The sequence below is a fragment of the Pelecanus crispus genome, chromosome 29 (assembly GCF_030463565.1).
Source record: "Pelecanus crispus isolate bPelCri1 chromosome 29, bPelCri1.pri, whole genome shotgun sequence".
Classification (NCBI taxonomy): domain Eukaryota; kingdom Metazoa; phylum Chordata; class Aves; order Pelecaniformes; family Pelecanidae; genus Pelecanus; species Pelecanus crispus.
In genome coordinates, this window is record NC_134671.1 from 970,702 (window position 1) to 986,070 (window position 15,369).

At 66.7% G+C, this 15,369-nt stretch overlaps 2 protein-coding genes across 4 annotated transcripts; one reads left to right on the top strand and one right to left on the bottom strand.

Annotated features, from left to right (window-relative positions):
• Positions 1 to 707: 707 nt before the first annotated feature.
• BRD2 (bromodomain containing 2) lies at positions 708 to 6,673 on the bottom strand. 3 transcript variants are annotated; one of them, XM_075725370.1, is made up of 12 exons: positions 6,585 to 6,673; positions 4,866 to 5,166; positions 3,692 to 3,829; positions 3,458 to 3,599; positions 3,100 to 3,308; positions 2,605 to 2,976; positions 2,370 to 2,498; positions 2,032 to 2,286; positions 1,742 to 1,914; positions 1,232 to 1,542; positions 1,034 to 1,156; positions 708 to 947 (listed from the first exon to the last, which is right to left on the bottom strand). In XM_075725370.1, exons 1-12 carry the CDS (start codon positions 6,611 to 6,613, stop codon positions 817 to 819), a joined length of 2,313 nt encoding a protein of 770 aa, XP_075581485.1. In that variant the 5' UTR covers positions 6,614 to 6,673; the 3' UTR covers positions 708 to 816. The 3 variants fall into 3 exon arrangements, with proteins under 3 accessions (XP_075581485.1, XP_075581484.1, XP_075581483.1); XM_075725369.1 differs by having other exon boundaries at positions 1,238 to 1,542; positions 1,742 to 1,953; XM_075725368.1 differs by having other exon boundaries at positions 1,742 to 1,953.
• A 2,897-nt stretch (positions 6,674 to 9,570) lies between these two features.
• On the top strand, positions 9,571 to 14,750 carry LOC142596231 (class II histocompatibility antigen, M alpha chain). The gene is made up of 5 exons (XM_075725313.1): positions 9,571 to 9,776; positions 12,466 to 12,800; positions 14,169 to 14,450; positions 14,529 to 14,654; positions 14,746 to 14,750. Exons 1-5 carry the CDS (start codon positions 9,571 to 9,573, stop codon positions 14,748 to 14,750), a joined length of 954 nt encoding a protein of 317 aa, XP_075581428.1.
• The last annotated feature ends 619 nt before the right edge of the window (positions 14,751 to 15,369 follow it).

The window sequence follows — 15,369 nt, forward strand, 5'->3', positions numbered from 1 at the left end:
AAAACCAAAACAAAACGAGTAGAAAAAAATTATACAGTCAACGTAAAAAACAGGCGGCCCCTCCCTCCCCCCTTCCCACGCGGGAACATGCTGGCCTGACCGTCTGCCGGGGGGGGGTATGTACATGGCATGTCCCGGGGCCCCCGCCAGCACCACGCGGCGCAAATAAATTAAAAATCCTCCACAGATGAGGGGAGGGAGAGGGCAGCGGCGGCTCCCCCGGGAGGGTGGGGAAGGGCCCCCCGAGTGCGCCCACGGCAAACCCCAACTCGGGCCTGTCAACCCCCCCCAACTCCGAGCGCTGCTTTTTTTTTTTTTTTTCCTTCTTTTTAAAAGATTTTTAAATTTTTTTTCCTCCCTCAGCTTTTTTTTTTCTTTTTTTTTTTTCTTTTTTTTTTTTTTTCTTAAAAACCCCAAACTTTTCCCCTTTGGAAAAAATCCCACAAGTCAGGAAAAAAAAAAAAAAAAAAAAAAAAGAAAAAAACAAACCCCTAAAACAACAAACAGTAAAACCTGCTGGGGGGCAGGGGGCCCCGAGCACAGCCCCCCCCCCCCCCCCCCCCGGTGATGCCTCCGGCCTGTAAACACTGGGGTTCCCCCCCTTCCCACGCCCCAAGAGTCCGCGGGGACGGCGTCGCTCAGGCAGCGGGGTGGGGGGGCTCCCCCGTAGCCCCCCGCCCCGCCCCAGGGGCTCTGCCTGCCGGGTGGAGGCCCTCAGTCCGGTTCACCTGGGTCCGGTCCCGCAGAGCCTCTTCCGAACCTGCCCGCCCTCCACCCGGCCGCGCCGCCGGCAGCCGCCGTGGGGCTCCGGTCCCTCTACCCCGAATCCGAGTCGCTGGTGTCCGAGGATGAGGAACTGGAGCTGGAGCTGCTGGAATCCGAACTGGAACTTGAGGCGCTGAGCCGGGATACGGCCACTTGCTGAGCAGATTCCGGTTTCTCGCTGGCTGCAAGGCAACAGGCGCAAGGTTCAGCCACGCCGAGGCGGCGAAGGGGAAGAGCCGCGCCTGGGGCGCGCCGCCCCGCCACTCACCCTTCTTTGGGGGCTTCTTGGTGGAGTTGAGCTGGCCACTGACATCCTGCAGCCGCTTCTCCAGCTCCCGCTTCTTCTCCAGCGCCAGCTCCTCTTTCGTCTTCCCCACAGGCTTCTTCATGGCTGCGGGGAGAAGGGGGAGGCTCAGTTGCGGCTCAGCCCCCCCCCCGAACCCCACGAGACCCCGCGGGCGCTTACTTTCGCTGTAGGGCTTGCGGGGCTTCTTCCGCAGGCAGGAGAGGACGTAGCGCTCCAGCTCCCGCAGCGTCGAGGGCTTGAGGGTCTCGAAATCAATCTCGATCTCCTCGGGGTTGGAGTCGCGCAGGGAGGGCTCCCGTGACTGGATGATGTGCACCACCCGGCCCAGCTTCTCGCCCGGCAGCTTGTTGATGTCCAAGCTGAGCTGGCGCTTCTCGTCGTAGGTCATGGGTTTGCTCTCCTCCTCCTCCTCCGAATCATAGAGCACCGGCGGCGGCGGCAACGCCGCTTTCACCGCCTTCTTCGAGTTCCTGCCGGGAGAGACCGTGCGGCGGCATCAGGGGCTGCCGCAAAATCTGCCCCGCAAAAGCCCCACGCCGAGGCTGGCGGCACTCAGACGGGGTTTGGCTTGTTCCAATGGGATCCTCGCCACGGTCGATCTGCCGGGGAAAGAGTCATCATGGCCGCTGCCCGCGCCCCCAGACCCCAGCGCCGGGTGCCCACACTCACTTGGAGCTGCTGCCGCCTCCGCCGCCGGTCCCACCGCCACCACTGGCTTTCTTGGCTTTACGGAGCTGGGCCTGGCGTGCCCGGGCCTCGTCGTCGCCTCCCCGGCCTTTGTGCTTCTCCGATTTCTTCTTTTTCTTCTTTTCCCGCTTCTTTTTGGGTTTGGAAACGGGGCCCTGTGAGAGGGCAGCCAGCTGCTCGTGCACGGCCCGCAGCTGTGGGGGGAGACAGGGGGTGAGGCGGGCGTGGGGAGCGGGCCCAGGAGGTGGCACGGACCCTTCTCCGGCCCTCACCTGCTCCTGCAGCTCGGCCAGGCGGTTGGCGCGTTCCTCCTCCGAGTCAGAGCTCTCCTCGCTCTCCGACGAGCTCTCGCTGCTGCTCTCATCCTCGTCGTCATCTTCATCATCCTCATCATCCTCGTCCTCGTCACTGGAGGATTCCTCGGAGGAGGATTTGGAGAGGGCGCTGGCAAGTGGGGCCGACATTGAGGGCGGGCTGGCGTCCTGCGGCTCGTCTGGCATCTTGGCGTAGCTGAACTCGAAGACGTCCTGCGAGGGGAGCAGGGTCAGCGAGGCGGGCGGGGGGCTGGCGGGGGGGGGTGACGAGGGACAGCCGCCTCCCCACCGCTCACCTGCAGCTTGCGGGCCATAGCCACCACGTCGTGGTCGGGCGGGTTGTACTTGTAGCAGTTGGAGAACATTAACCGGACGTCGGCGGCGAATTCTTGCGCGTCGTGGTAGTCCCGGTTCTCCATCTTCCGCTGTGGAGAGAAGAAATGGTGAGTGGGAGCTCCCGGACCCCGTCAGGGACAGGAAAGCCACAGAACGTCCCCAAAAAGGCTCCTCCGGCCCCTTCCCCAGCCCCACCTTGATGGTGCTGAGGTCCATGGGGTGCTTGATGATCTCGTGGTAGTCGTGCAGCCCCAGGGCTGAAGCGTCAACGGGCTTGTAGAAGGGCCAGGCGTAGGCCGCGTGCTTCTTGGAGAGCAGCTCCTTGAGGATCCCGTTGCAGTACTTGAGCTGCTCCGACAGTTTGCCCTTCTTGGACGTCTGGTGCTGCTGCGAATCCGGTAAATCCTTCTTGGGGGGCTTGATGGGGCGGCCGCTCTCCCGTCGCGCGGGGATCTTGGCCGCCTTGGCCTCCAGCAGCGTGGCGGAGGGCGAGGACTCCCCGCTCGTGGCAATGATGGCCGTGGTGGTGGGGGTGGTGGTGTCCGCTTTCCGCTTCACGCCCTTCTTCTGCCAAAAGAAAAGGGAAAAGAACCACGCGTGAGGCTGTGGGGGCAGAGCCGGCCCCGTGCTCCGGCCCCACGGAGCCTGCCCCACGGCCAGGGCCCGCCCCGAAGCCGGCCCTCCTCCTACCTTGGCCACGGGCTGGGTGGGAGCGGGCGCAGCCAGGACGGCCGGGGCGGTGGAGTGCAGCGACTTGAGGAGCGGAGCGGAGATCACGGATGGGTGGGGAATGTTGACTATGGTGGTGGGGATGTCGGGGCTTGGGGTGTAGACCGCGGTGTGGGACACGGAGGAGACAGCCGGCACCTGCTGAGCAGCTGTGAGTCCCGCCAGGAGCGCTGGGCCGAGACAAGAAGTGCCACCATTAGCGCTGCTGCCGCCCCGGGGGGATGCGAGACGCTGGGTGCCTGGCCTCAGGGTGCCCCCCAGCTCCCCCGGGGTCCCACCGAACCCACCAGCCCTCCCACCCCACGTGGCGTGACTGTACCTGCTGCCCGGGACGCTCCCTTCTTATGGCTGTTCTTGGCCACCGGCACCACAATCTCCTGCTCTTCCGGTGGCATCTGGGCCACCTTCTGCAGGAAGATCTTCTCCAGGGTTTGGGCCATCAGCACAATGTCATCTGTGGGCTGCAGGGAGAATCAGAAGCAGCGTCAGAGGCCGCCGGGAAGGTGCCACAGGACCCGCCAGCGGCACAGGGCAGCGCCGGCGCGGTTCTCACCTTGTTGTAGATGTAGCAGTTGGTGAACATGGTGTTGAAGTCCTGCATGCACTCGGCAGCCCCCCAGTAATAGTTGTTCTCCAAGCGTCGCTTGATTGTCCCCATGTCCATGGGCTGCTTGATGATCTTGTGGTAGTCCTGCCAACAAAGGACATGGGACCGGCGGTCAGGGGAGCACCGGCGACCACGCTGCGTCGCCCGCGCCCAGCCTCCCCGGTCCCGTGGTCGCTTGGTACCCGGCAAAGCGCTGGCTTGCCCGCGTCGGAGCCAGGACCGGCGCAAAGCTCGCCTTTTAGCGGCCGCCCGCTCACACACCAGCTCTCACTCGTCACCCAAGCGCAGGCAGGGGGTGCATCGGGGTTCAAGAAACACCTCCGGACCTGGTCCCCACCCGAGAGTGCCACCGTCCCCTTTGCGCATGGGGGGCGGGAGGGTCCCTAGGTGCCTGGGGAGCAGCCAGCTCTGCCGGGGGGAGCCTACGCTACGGGGGACGGCCGGACCCCGGCACCTGGAGGGCGCACGCGTCCCACACAGGAGGTGGGACGGGGCTCGGGGAAGCTAACGCTAAATTTAAGAGCAAAACCTACGTGGAAATTACCTCCGGGCTTTAACTCCTTGGGCGCCACAGGTGCACAGGGGGGCTGGCGTTTAATATTGGGGTCACAGGATGTCTTCTACAAATTCATGGATGGGAATCTGCAAAACGCATTCAGGGCACAAGAGATTAGGTGGGGAAGCGTCCGGGTTACCTCTAGAGCGGCTGCGTCACCTCATCCATACCTTTGTAGGGGACATGGGGACAAGGGGGGGTGGCAGCTGCTCTGAGGACGTCCCCAGGACCAGCCCGGACGCCTACGAGGGGCTGAGGGGGGACCGGTACAGGTTACGCCCCCGGGAGAGGGCGAGGACGGCACAGCCCAGGCACCTGCAGCTGCATCTCTGTGGCGGAGCCCCCGGGAGGGGGACGGCGCCGGCCCTGGCACTCTCAGGCTGGGGTGGCGGGGGGGGACACACACCACGTCCGGGGTCAGGCAGCACAGAATTTAGCGATACGCCTGCCTAACACCCCCTGCCTGCACGCACCAGCGCAGGGGGCGAGGAGGGACACACAGACACACTCGCGCACACCCCGGGCACCGTAACTTCTCCCAAACCCGCCCGCAGGGCTCGTTACCGGCAGGCCCAGCTTGACGGCGTCGACGGGTTGGCGAAAGGGCCAAGCAAACTGGTGCTTCCACAGAGCCTTCATCACCACTTTGTGCAGATACTGCAGCTGGTTGGTGACCCGACCCGGCTTCTTGGGGTTGGAAACCTCCGGTGGAGGTGGGTTCACCTGGGGGGATTGCAGGGCCGGCACCGACGCCATGGTGGGGCTTTCGAAGCCCTCGTAGAGGAGCGAGGGTTTGCGGATCCGCTTGCCGGGGGTCGACTCCGTCGCCAGGCCCATGAGCCCGGCATTGCCCTCCCCCAGAATCCTGAAAGGGGAGCAGAGACAGGGTTAGCGGGGCAGCTCCGTGCCGGGGTGCCGCACCACCGCCTTGGTCAAAAAAGTAATGGGGGTTGGGCTGCCAGGCTTCCCAAGGAAAACCCCAGAAGGAGCCAACCCTCCTGAAGCTGCAATTAATGGCAGAAACGTTGCCGCGCTCGGCTACAGCGCGGCAGAGAGAGACAATCCAATTCCCCGGGACGTGGATGAGCTCCCATCGCATATCTCCCCAGGGGGATTTGGCCGTGAACTCCGGCTGCACCTGCTAATTGCTGCCAAGCAGGCGCCCGTTTCCCCGCCGGTGCCGGGAGAGCCGTCTGCGCCGGCGCAGCCAGAGCCGAGAGGTTGGCGGGGGTCCAGGCTCGTCCTCGAACAAAGAGCCGGCGCACAGGGCCGCGCGCGGAGGTGACGGTGCCGGTACAGTGACAGTGCCGTTGCGTGTCGAGGCGGCGGTGACGCTGCCAGTGTCACCCGCTCTCTGAGGCCACAGCCAGGATCTCCAGTGGGATTTGGGGACACAGCAAAGCCCCACGGCGTGGCTGGACCATTACATTACATCAACACCAGGGTCAAGACTGCAAACGGCTCAACACCGTCCTGGTCACAAGGACCCAAAACTATCCATGGGGACGGGATGGGACTCGGAGGACCCACAGTCCCAGGAAGGCGGCGCAGCCGTCACCGCATCACACTCGCAACTGACTCTCGCGCCAATTTAAGGACAAAACTCAGCATTTTATGGCACCGACCACCAGGCAAGCAGCAGTACAAGGGCACGAAATATCCAAAGGAAATTTTGACGCAAAACAAACCAGAAGATGCCACGGCCGTACTGGGGACCCCCGGGACACTGACGCAAAAGCTCAGGAGGTTTCCAGACTGCGCAGGCAGCGGCTAAAACCAGCCCCCTGCTCCTTCACCATGGCAGCTCCCGGCCAAACCCCTGAACCTCTCACACACCTGAACCTGGGGTGGGGGGCACACGACAGCCCCTCCTTGCCCGCAGCTGACCCACGGGTGACCGTCACCCACGGGCCTGCGTGACTGTCACCCAGTGCCCGCCGGCCTCGCCCGGGTGTCAGTGCCTGGCACGGCGGGACCTTTCCCCGGGGCTCCTGAGCTGCCAAGGGCACGGCTCAAGTACCAAGGACGGCGCTGGGAAGGGGACGGGGTGGCCCCGGGTGAAAAGGTCGCGGCGAGGGGCGAGACCCCAGCCCCACTGGCGTGGGCGGGAAGCAGCTGCTCCCATCGTCCGTCTGTCTGTCCCCAGGTCACCGGAGAGGGGACAGCCGGGGCAGAGCCCGACCCCACAGCGGCGGGGGACACCAGGCTCCCCGCCACACCGCAGTTCGTGTCACCGCCACAACCCACGCGTGACACCACCCCCCCCCCGGCGGCGGTACCTACTTGCTCTGGGGATTCACATTCTGCAACATGCCGGCGGCTGCGTGCCCGGCCCGCGGTCCCGGCCGTCCTTCGTCTCCTTCTTCTCCTCCTCCTCCTCCCGCCGCCGCCGTCTCCTCCGACGACCCCCCCACTTTGCCCGGCGAACGGTTCGGCGGTCCCGGCCCGGCGGGGCCCCCCCCCGTCAGCGCATCACCGAGCAACGGGGAGGGGGGACGAGCCAGGCGCCCCCTCCCCTCCCCCGGGCAGGGCGCGGCCGGGCGGGGCGGGCCTCAGGCGGCGGCGGCTCCTCCGGCCGGGCGCGGCGGCGAGCGGCGGCGGTGCGGGACCATCCACCGGCCTTCACATGAGCGGGCGCGGAGAAAATGGCGGCGGGGAGTTGCAGGGCGGGGGTATGTGGCGGGGGGGGGGGGTCCCCTCTTCGGAGCCCCCGCCGGGCCCCAAATCCTGCGCGATCCGGTCAATACAGGCCTCGCCGCGTCGCTAGGAGCCGGTGGCGTCCGCGGAAGCCGGGGATGAGGCGGGCCGCGGCGGTCCGGGAGGCGGATGACAGCGGATTGCACCAGGGAATCACCGGCCGGGCTCCATCTTGGCTCCCTGAGGGGAGGAGGGCTGGAGCGGGGGGGAGGAGGAGGGCCCCTCGCCGCTGGCCGCAGGCAGGGGTCGCTACGGAGGCCGGGGAGGGTCCGGCGAGCCCTCCGGGAGCGCGGAGGCGGGGGCTGGGCCGCCCGGCGGAGGATGGATCCGGTTTGGGGCCGCCCCCCGCGCGCACCGGGCCCGACCCGCTCCGTCCTTCGTCCCAGCGAAATGGCGCCTCTCGGCCTGCCCCCGGCCGCCCTTATATAGACACCAGCCGGCCCCTCATTGGGCGGCGGCGGCGCTGACATCACCCACCCGCCCCGCCCCGTCCCTCCGCGGCCTCATTGGGCGGAGGCCCGCCCAGCGCGCCTCCCCCATTGGCCGCGCGGCGCGCCAGTCACCCGCACCGCTCCCCTCCCCTCCCGCCCTTCCGCCCGGCGCCTCATCCGACGGAGCCGGCGGTGTCGGCGCCCATTGGCCGGCGCTGCCATTCGTTGCGAGGCGATTGGCCGGCGGGTCACGTGGGGGGCGGGACCGGCGGGCGGAACCGGCCGTTGGCGGTTGTTGTCGCGCGCCCCGCGGCGGGGATGGGGGGAGACGGGGCCGGGAGGCGCCATCTTGTGCAGCGGCGGTGGCCGCGGCCGGACAATGAGCCCGGCGCTCCCGGGCGGCCCCGCCGCCTCCCCGCCATCCCCGGCGACGCCGGGCACCGGGGGGATCCCCCCCAACCGCCCTCACCCCCCTCGCGAGGGTCGCACGGGCCTCAGGGCCCGGGAACACCGGAGACGCCGCGCCTCGCCCCCCCCCCCCGCCCCTCCACACCGGGCTACCCCCGCGTCCGCCGGTCCCCACGGACCGCGGGGCGCGCCAGGCCTCCCTCACGACGCGGGGGATGCGCCAACCCCCACGGACACGCCGCCGCTGTGGCCGCCAGCCCCGGGTGGGGCCCGCTCCGCGCGTGCATCCTCCCCCCCCACCCCGCACACACCGTGGGGGCCCCACGGCGGCCCCGCGACCCCCACGCCGCCCGTGGAGAGGAGGCGGGTGCTCATCCCCACGGCGCCCGCCACGACCGCGGTGGCCCCACGGGGAGCCCCGACCCCCGTCGCCCCCCACCCACGGGGGGTGCCCGGCCGCCCCCCCTAAAGGGGTGCGCAGGACACGGGTGGGTCCCTGCCCCCCCGCCGTGACACAGCACTTGGGGCCTTGCCCGCCGCCGCCCCCGCGCGAACACCCAAACATGGCGCTTTTCGCCCCAAACCGCCGCCCCCGCCGCCGCGCACAAAGCCGCCCCGCCCCCCCGCCCCACCTGCCCGTCACCGCCGTCCCCGGCGCCCATTGGCAGCCGCGCCGCCGCGGGGGCGGGACCGCGCTTGACTGACAGCTCGCCACCGCCACGTGACCTCCCCCACCCCCACCCCCCGCTCCTCTGGGGGGGGGAAGGGCGAGGCCGCCCCCCCGTCACTCACCTGAGCCGCCCCCACGCGGGGCCGCGACCCCCGTGCCCGGTCCCGCTTCATCCGCCCCCGCTCCGCGCCCGCCCCAAAAAGCCCCGGTTTGGGGGCAAAAAAGATTAAAAAAAAAAAAAACATCCCAGGGCAGAAAAGGGAGCCACGCGCTACGTCACCCGCGCCCCGATTGGCTCCCCGCCGTCACGTGGCGCCCCGGCGGCTCCCACGGCCCCATTCATCCCCCCTCCCCCCTCGCGCCCCGGCGGGGTTCCGCGGGGTCCTAGTGCCGCCCCGCGGGGGGCACGGCGGCGCGCATGCGCGGTGCGGGCCTGCTGCAGCGGGTGCGCTACGGGGGGCACCCACGGGGGTGCGGGGCGCTGCGAGGGGGCACCGCTTGCATCCGTGGGGGTGTCAGGTATGGCGGGGGGGGCACCCACGGGGGAGGCCCGGGATTGCAGCAGCGCCCCGCACCCACTCACGGGGTGCGTGACATCGCGGCGGGTGCGGTGCAGGCTCCCGGGGCGCCCTGGGTGCAGCGCACGCAGGGATAGGGGTGCACAGGGTGCGTGGCACGCGGGGATGGGGTGCGCGGTGCTGCGCTGGGTGCAGTGCACACAGCAATGGGGGTGCCCGGGGTGCAGCGCACACGGACGGGGTGCACGGTGTTGGACTGGGCGCATCACACGCAGCGATGGGGGTGCACGGGGTGCACAGGGTGCATGGCACGTGGCAGTGGGGTGCACGGTGTTGCACAGGGCGCAGCACATGCGCCGGCGGGGTGCTGCAGCAGGTGCAGTGCATGAAGCGGGTGCAGTGCATGCAGTGGATCTAGTGCACGCAGTGGATCCAGCGCAGGCAGCAGTTGCAGCGCACGCAGCGGGTGCAGCGCACAGTGGGTGCAGCACATGCAGTGGACCCAGTGCACGCAGCAGTTGCAGCACACATAGCGTGTGCAGTGCATGCAGTGGATCCAGTGCATGCAGCAGGTGCAGCGCATGCAGTGGCTCCAAGTGCATGCAGTGGATCCAAGTGCATGCAGTGGATCCAAGTGCACGCAGCAGTTGCAGCGCACACAGCGCGTGCAGTGCATGCAGCGGGTGCAGTGCCTGCAGCAGGTCCAGCGCAGGCAATGGATCCAGTGCACGCAACAGTTGCAGAACATGCAGTGGGTGCAGTGCAGGCAGTGGATCCAGTGCACGCAGCAGTTGCCGTGCATGCAGCGGGTGCAGCGCACGCAGTGGATGCAGCACACAGCAGTTGCAGCGCGTGCAGTGGATGCAGCGCACAGCAGTTGCAGCGCACGCAGTGGATGCAGCGCACAGCAGTGGATGCAGCGCACAGCAGTTGCAGCGCACGCAGTGGATGCAGCGCACGCAGTGGATGCAGCGCACGCAGCAGAGGGCTGCGGGGCGGTGCAGGGTGCGCTGCTGTGCGCCATCCCCGTCGGCGCCACGTCCCCACCGCCGCCACGTCCCCCATAACTCCCTGCAGCAGCAACAGCCGGCGTGGGGGGGACAGCACCCCGGCCGGGGTGTCCCCTAATTAACAGAGGCCGGTTATTAGTTGCACCGCGGCAGCGCCATGCTAGCGAACGCGAGCGATTGCAACCGCCACGCTCAGAGCAGGGGGTCCCTGGGGGGGTCCCGTCCCCGTGGTGTGGGGGGTGGGGGCACCCTGCCCCACGCCCTGACGCCTGGGTCCGCTCTGTCACAGCGCCCGGGCGCCGTGCGAGGTCCCTCTCCCCAGCAACGGGTGACGGGAGGCAGCGGGGCCCGGCCATTGGTGCCACGGCCAGGCCGCGGTGCCGGCACCCGGCAGCACCTACCGGGTGCCGGGTGCCGGAGGGATGGGTGCTGCGGGCGGGAGCAGGGTGCTGGTGGTCGGGCTGCTCTGGGTGGCCCTGGCCACCGCTGTCACCGACGGTAGGAGCTCACGGGCAGTGGCACTGCTGGGCGGGGTGGGGGGGCACACGTGGGTGGAGGGGCGGGTGCACGGGTGGGTGCACTCGTGCAAGGGGGCGTGCGTGGGGTGGGGCCGCACACTGGTGCACGGGGCTGTGGACAGGGTTGTGTGTGCACTTGTGCAAGGGGGGTGAGTGTGAGCAGGGGGGTGCACTCGTGCAAGGGGGCGTGCGAGGGGTGGCGGATGCGCTAGTGCGCAGGGGTGCAAGGGGCGGTTGTGCGCGAGTGCAAGGGCTGTGCACGAGTGCGTGGGGCTGTGCACGGGGCTGTGCATGCACTGGTGCCAGGGCTGTGCACTGGTGGCAAGCACGTGTGTGCGTGCGTGCAGAACAAGGGCAGACAGAGCGTGCGTGTGCACAGAGTGTGTGTGCACGCAGAGTGTGTGTGTGCACACTGTGACATGTGCGTGCACTGTGTGTATGTGCAATGCACGGGCATGCAGAGTGTGTCCGTCCTTGCACAGCGTGCGTGCACATGCAGAGAACGTGCATGCAGAGCGTGCCCTTGCACAGTTTACGTGCACATGCAGTGTGTGTGTGTGCGCACGCACGCGCTTGCAGTGTATGTGTATGCACAGGCAATGAGTGCGCACACAGAGTGCACGCTTTTGTGTTGTTGCAGCATGTGTGTGCATGCAGAGTGTGCGTGCACACGCAGAGCTCATGTCCTTGCACAGCGAGTGCACACACAATGAGTGTGCGTGCAGAGTGCGTGTTTCCTTGCAGTGAGCGTGTGCATGCAGAGTGTCTGTCCCTGCACAGTGCACGTGTGCATGGGAGCGTGTGTTTGCATGCAACGTGGGTGCACACGCAGCGTGTGCAAGCACGGTGTGTACACACACGCAATGAGTGTGCACACAGAACATGTGTGTTCTTGCAGTGCATGTGTGCATGCACGGTGTGTGTGCACATGCAGAGCGCGTGTCCTTGCACCATGTGTGTGCACATGCAATGAGTGTGCGTGCAGAGTGCGTGTTTCCTTGCAGTGAGTGTGTGCGTGCAGAGTGTCTGTCCCTGCACAATGCATGTGTGCATGGGAGCGTGTGTGCACTTGCAGTGCATGTACACGTGCAGTGTGTACATGCACAGGGTGTGCATACATGCAACGAGCGTGCACGCAGCATGTGCAAGCACTGTGTGTGTGCACACGCAATGAGTGTGCACGCAGAATGTGTGTGTTCTTGCAGTGCGTGTGTGCATGCACAGTGTGTGCACATGCATGCAGAGCACGTCCTTGCACCATGTGCGTGCACATGGAATGCATGTGCATGCAGAGCATGTATCCTTGCACTGTGTGTGTGCACACGCAATGAGTGTGCACGCAGAGCGTCTTGTGTCCTTGCAGTGACCGTGTGCACACCGAGTGTGTGCCCAGGCAGAGTGCACGTGTGCGTGGGAGCATGTGTTTGCATGCAGTGCATGTGCACACGCGGCATGTGAAAGCACTGCGTGTGTGCACACGCGATGAGCGTGCCCGCAGAGTGTGTGTGATCTCGCGGCGCGTGCGCGTGTGCAGAGCGCGCGTTCTTGCACCGTGTGCGCACACGCGATGAGCGTGCCCGCAGAGTGTGCGTGATCTCGCAGTGCGTGCACGCGTGCAGAGCGCGCGTTCTTGCACCGTGTGCGCACACGCGATGAGCGTGCCCGCAGAGTGTGTGTGATCTCGCGGTGCATGTGTGCGTGCAGAGCGCATGTTCTTGCACTGTGTGCGCACACGCGATGAGCGTGCCTGCAGAGTGTGCGTGATCTCGCGGTGCGCGCACGCGTGCATAGCGCATGTTCTTGCACCGTGTGTGCACACGCAGTGAGTGTGCACACCAAGCACGTGTGTCCTTGCCCAGTGAGCGTGTGCGTGCAGAGCGTGTGCCCCCGCACTGTGCCCGCGCCCCCGCAGCCCTCGCCCCCTGCCCACCGTGCGGGCGCTTGTCCCTGCCCGCACCCCTGCCTGCACCCCTGCCCTGCCCGCAGAGCCGCCGGCGCACACCCTGGCCGAGGTGCTCTTCTGCCAGCCGGCCATGCCCTCGCTGGGGCTGGCGCTCGCCTTTGACGCCGACCAGCTCTTCTGGTTCGACTTCCCCGGCTCCCGCTGGACCCCTCGCCTGCCCGACCTCCCGCCGTGGCCCCCTGCCGTGGAGCCCCCCACCCAGCTCCTCCACGATGCCACGCTCTGCCAGAACCTGCGCCGCAGCCTCACCGCCCTGGCAACCGGCATGCTGCCGGAGTCGAAGGGTAGGTGACATCATGGACGTTGTGGCCCCCATCCCTGCCCGCCGCGTGCCACCATCTGCTGCGTGCCACCACGTGCCAGGTGCCACCATCGTCCCTTTGATGTGCTCCTCCATAACGTCCGCCTCTCTCAGTTGGGTTGAGTTCATGGACTGTTTGGTGGCTCAGAAATTGGTTCGATGGTGGCATCCAGAGAGTTGTGGTCGACAGCTCCACGTCCAGATGGAGCCCAGTGAGGAGTGGTGTCCCTCAGGGGTCCGTACTGGGACCAGTGCTGTTCCATACCTTCACCAGTGCCAGGTGCCACCATCGTCCCTTTGATGTGCTCCTCCACAACGTCCTCCTCTCTCGGGTGGAGTTCATGGACCGTTTGGTGGCTCAGAAATTGGTTCAATGGTGGCATCCAGAGAGTTGTGGCCAACGGCTCCGTGTCCAGGTGGAGACTGGTGACAAGTGGTGTCCCTCAGGGGTCCATACTGGGACCAGTGCTGTTCCATACCTTCATCAGCCACATAGGTGGTGGGGTCAAGGGCACCCTCAGCAAATTTGGAGATGACCCCAAGCTGAGTGGGGTGGTTGATACCCGAGAGGGAAGGGAACCGCCCAGAGGGACCTGGACAGGCTGGAGAGGTGGGCTCAGGTGAACCTCCTGAGGTTCAACCAGGCCAAGTGCAAGGTCCTGCGCCTGGGTCGGGGCAAGCATGGACACAGGCTGGGGGCTGGAGAGCGGAGAAGGACTCGGCGGGTGAAAAGCTGGCCGTGGGGCAGCCGTGCGCGCTCGCAGCCCGGCGAGCCGACCATCTCCTGGGCCACATCAGAAGTGGCGTGGCCGGCGGGTCGAGGGAGGTGCCGCTCCCCCTCTGCTCCACTCTGGTGAGACCCCCCCGGGGCACTGCGTCCGGGGTCCCCAGGACAAGGAGGACGCGGAGCTGTCGGAGCGGGTCCGGAGGAGGCCACGAAGATGATGCGAGGGCTGGGACACCCCCGCTGCGAGGACGGGCTGGGAGAGTTGGGCTCGGGCAGCCTGGGGAAGAGACGGCTCCAGGTGGACCTCACGGTGGCCCTTCAGTCCACGTGGGGACAGCGCTAGGACGAGGGGGAACGGTTTTAAGCTAAAAAAGGGTGGATTTAGGTTAGATGGAAGGGAGAAATGTCTTCCGCTGAGGGTGGTGAGGCGCTGGGCCTGGTTGCCCAGAGAGGCTGGAGATGCCCCATCCCTGGAACCGTCCAAGGTCAGGTTGGACGGGGCTCCGGGCAGCCGGCTCTTGTGGAAGGTGGCCCTGCCCGTGGAATAGGTGACCTTCGGAGGTCCCTTCCCACCCGAACGATCCTTTGGTTCTATCCCACCCCATCCCTTCTCGCCCGCTGCAGGTATTCCGCAGGCCGATGTCTTCCCTGTGCAACCGCCGGTGTTGGGTGAACCCAACACGCTGGTGTGTATGGTGGGGAACATCTTCCCGCCGGCAGTGGCGATAGGTTGGCAGCTGAACGGGGTCCCCGTCACCCAAGGGGTCACCCACACCCACTACACCGCCACAGCTGACCTGACCTTCGTCCGCTTCTCCTACCTGCTGATGACGCCTGCTGACGGTGACATCTACACCTGCATCATCACCCGCGAAGGGGACAACTCCTCCATCATCGCCTACTGGGGTGAGCGTGGGAACGGGGACGGGGACACGGGGGGACACCGGGGCTCGTGGTGACCTTCCCCTTGGCGTCCCCCCCCAGTGCCCCAATACTCCGCCCCCTCCGAGGTGCTGGAGACGGCGTTGTGCGGCGCCGCCATGGCTCTGGGCATCCTCCTGGCACTGCTCGGCATCGCCATGATCCTGGTGACACGCCGGAACGCCCACGGTACGGCCCGGACGCCGGGGTCCCCCCGGTGGGGAGGGGTGGGGGGGTGGGACGGGACTGTCACCAACCCGCTCTTGTGTCCCCCCTCCAGGTTGAGCGCGGGACGGTGCAGAGGCCGGCGCTGCTCGGTGCAGGAGTGGAGATGGCGGCGGGGGGGTGTGGGGATGGGGAATAAGCCCCCCCGCCCCCGCAGCGATTAAACCCCTTGTCCATGGCTGCAACCCGTTCCTCGTCTGTGCCCCACCCCGTGCTGTGGTGGCTTCTCCGCTCTCTGATACTGGGGTTGAGCTGGATCACCCCCCCAAAATGGCATCCCCGACAGGCGTGCCTCAGTTTCCCCACGGGGAAAGGGTGGAAGGTTGGAGGTGGGCACAGGGAGGACGTGGTGGTGGCTTCTCTGCTGTCTGATATTGGGGTTGGGTTGGATCAGATCTCCCCACAAGAACTGTTCCCAAGAGACGTGCCTCAGTTTCCCCACTGCTAAAGGGTGGAAGAGCGGGAGGTGGCCATGGGGAGGACACGGCGGTGGCTTCTCCACTGTCTGATACTGGGGTTGGGCTGCATCGCACCCCCAAAAGAGCCATCCCCAAGAGGCGTGCCTCAGTTTCCCCACAGCCAGAGGGTGGGAAGGGGGTGGGGGGGAGATGGCCACAGGGAAGACATGGTGGTGGCCTCTCCACTGTCTGACACTGGGGTTCAGCTGCATCACACCCCC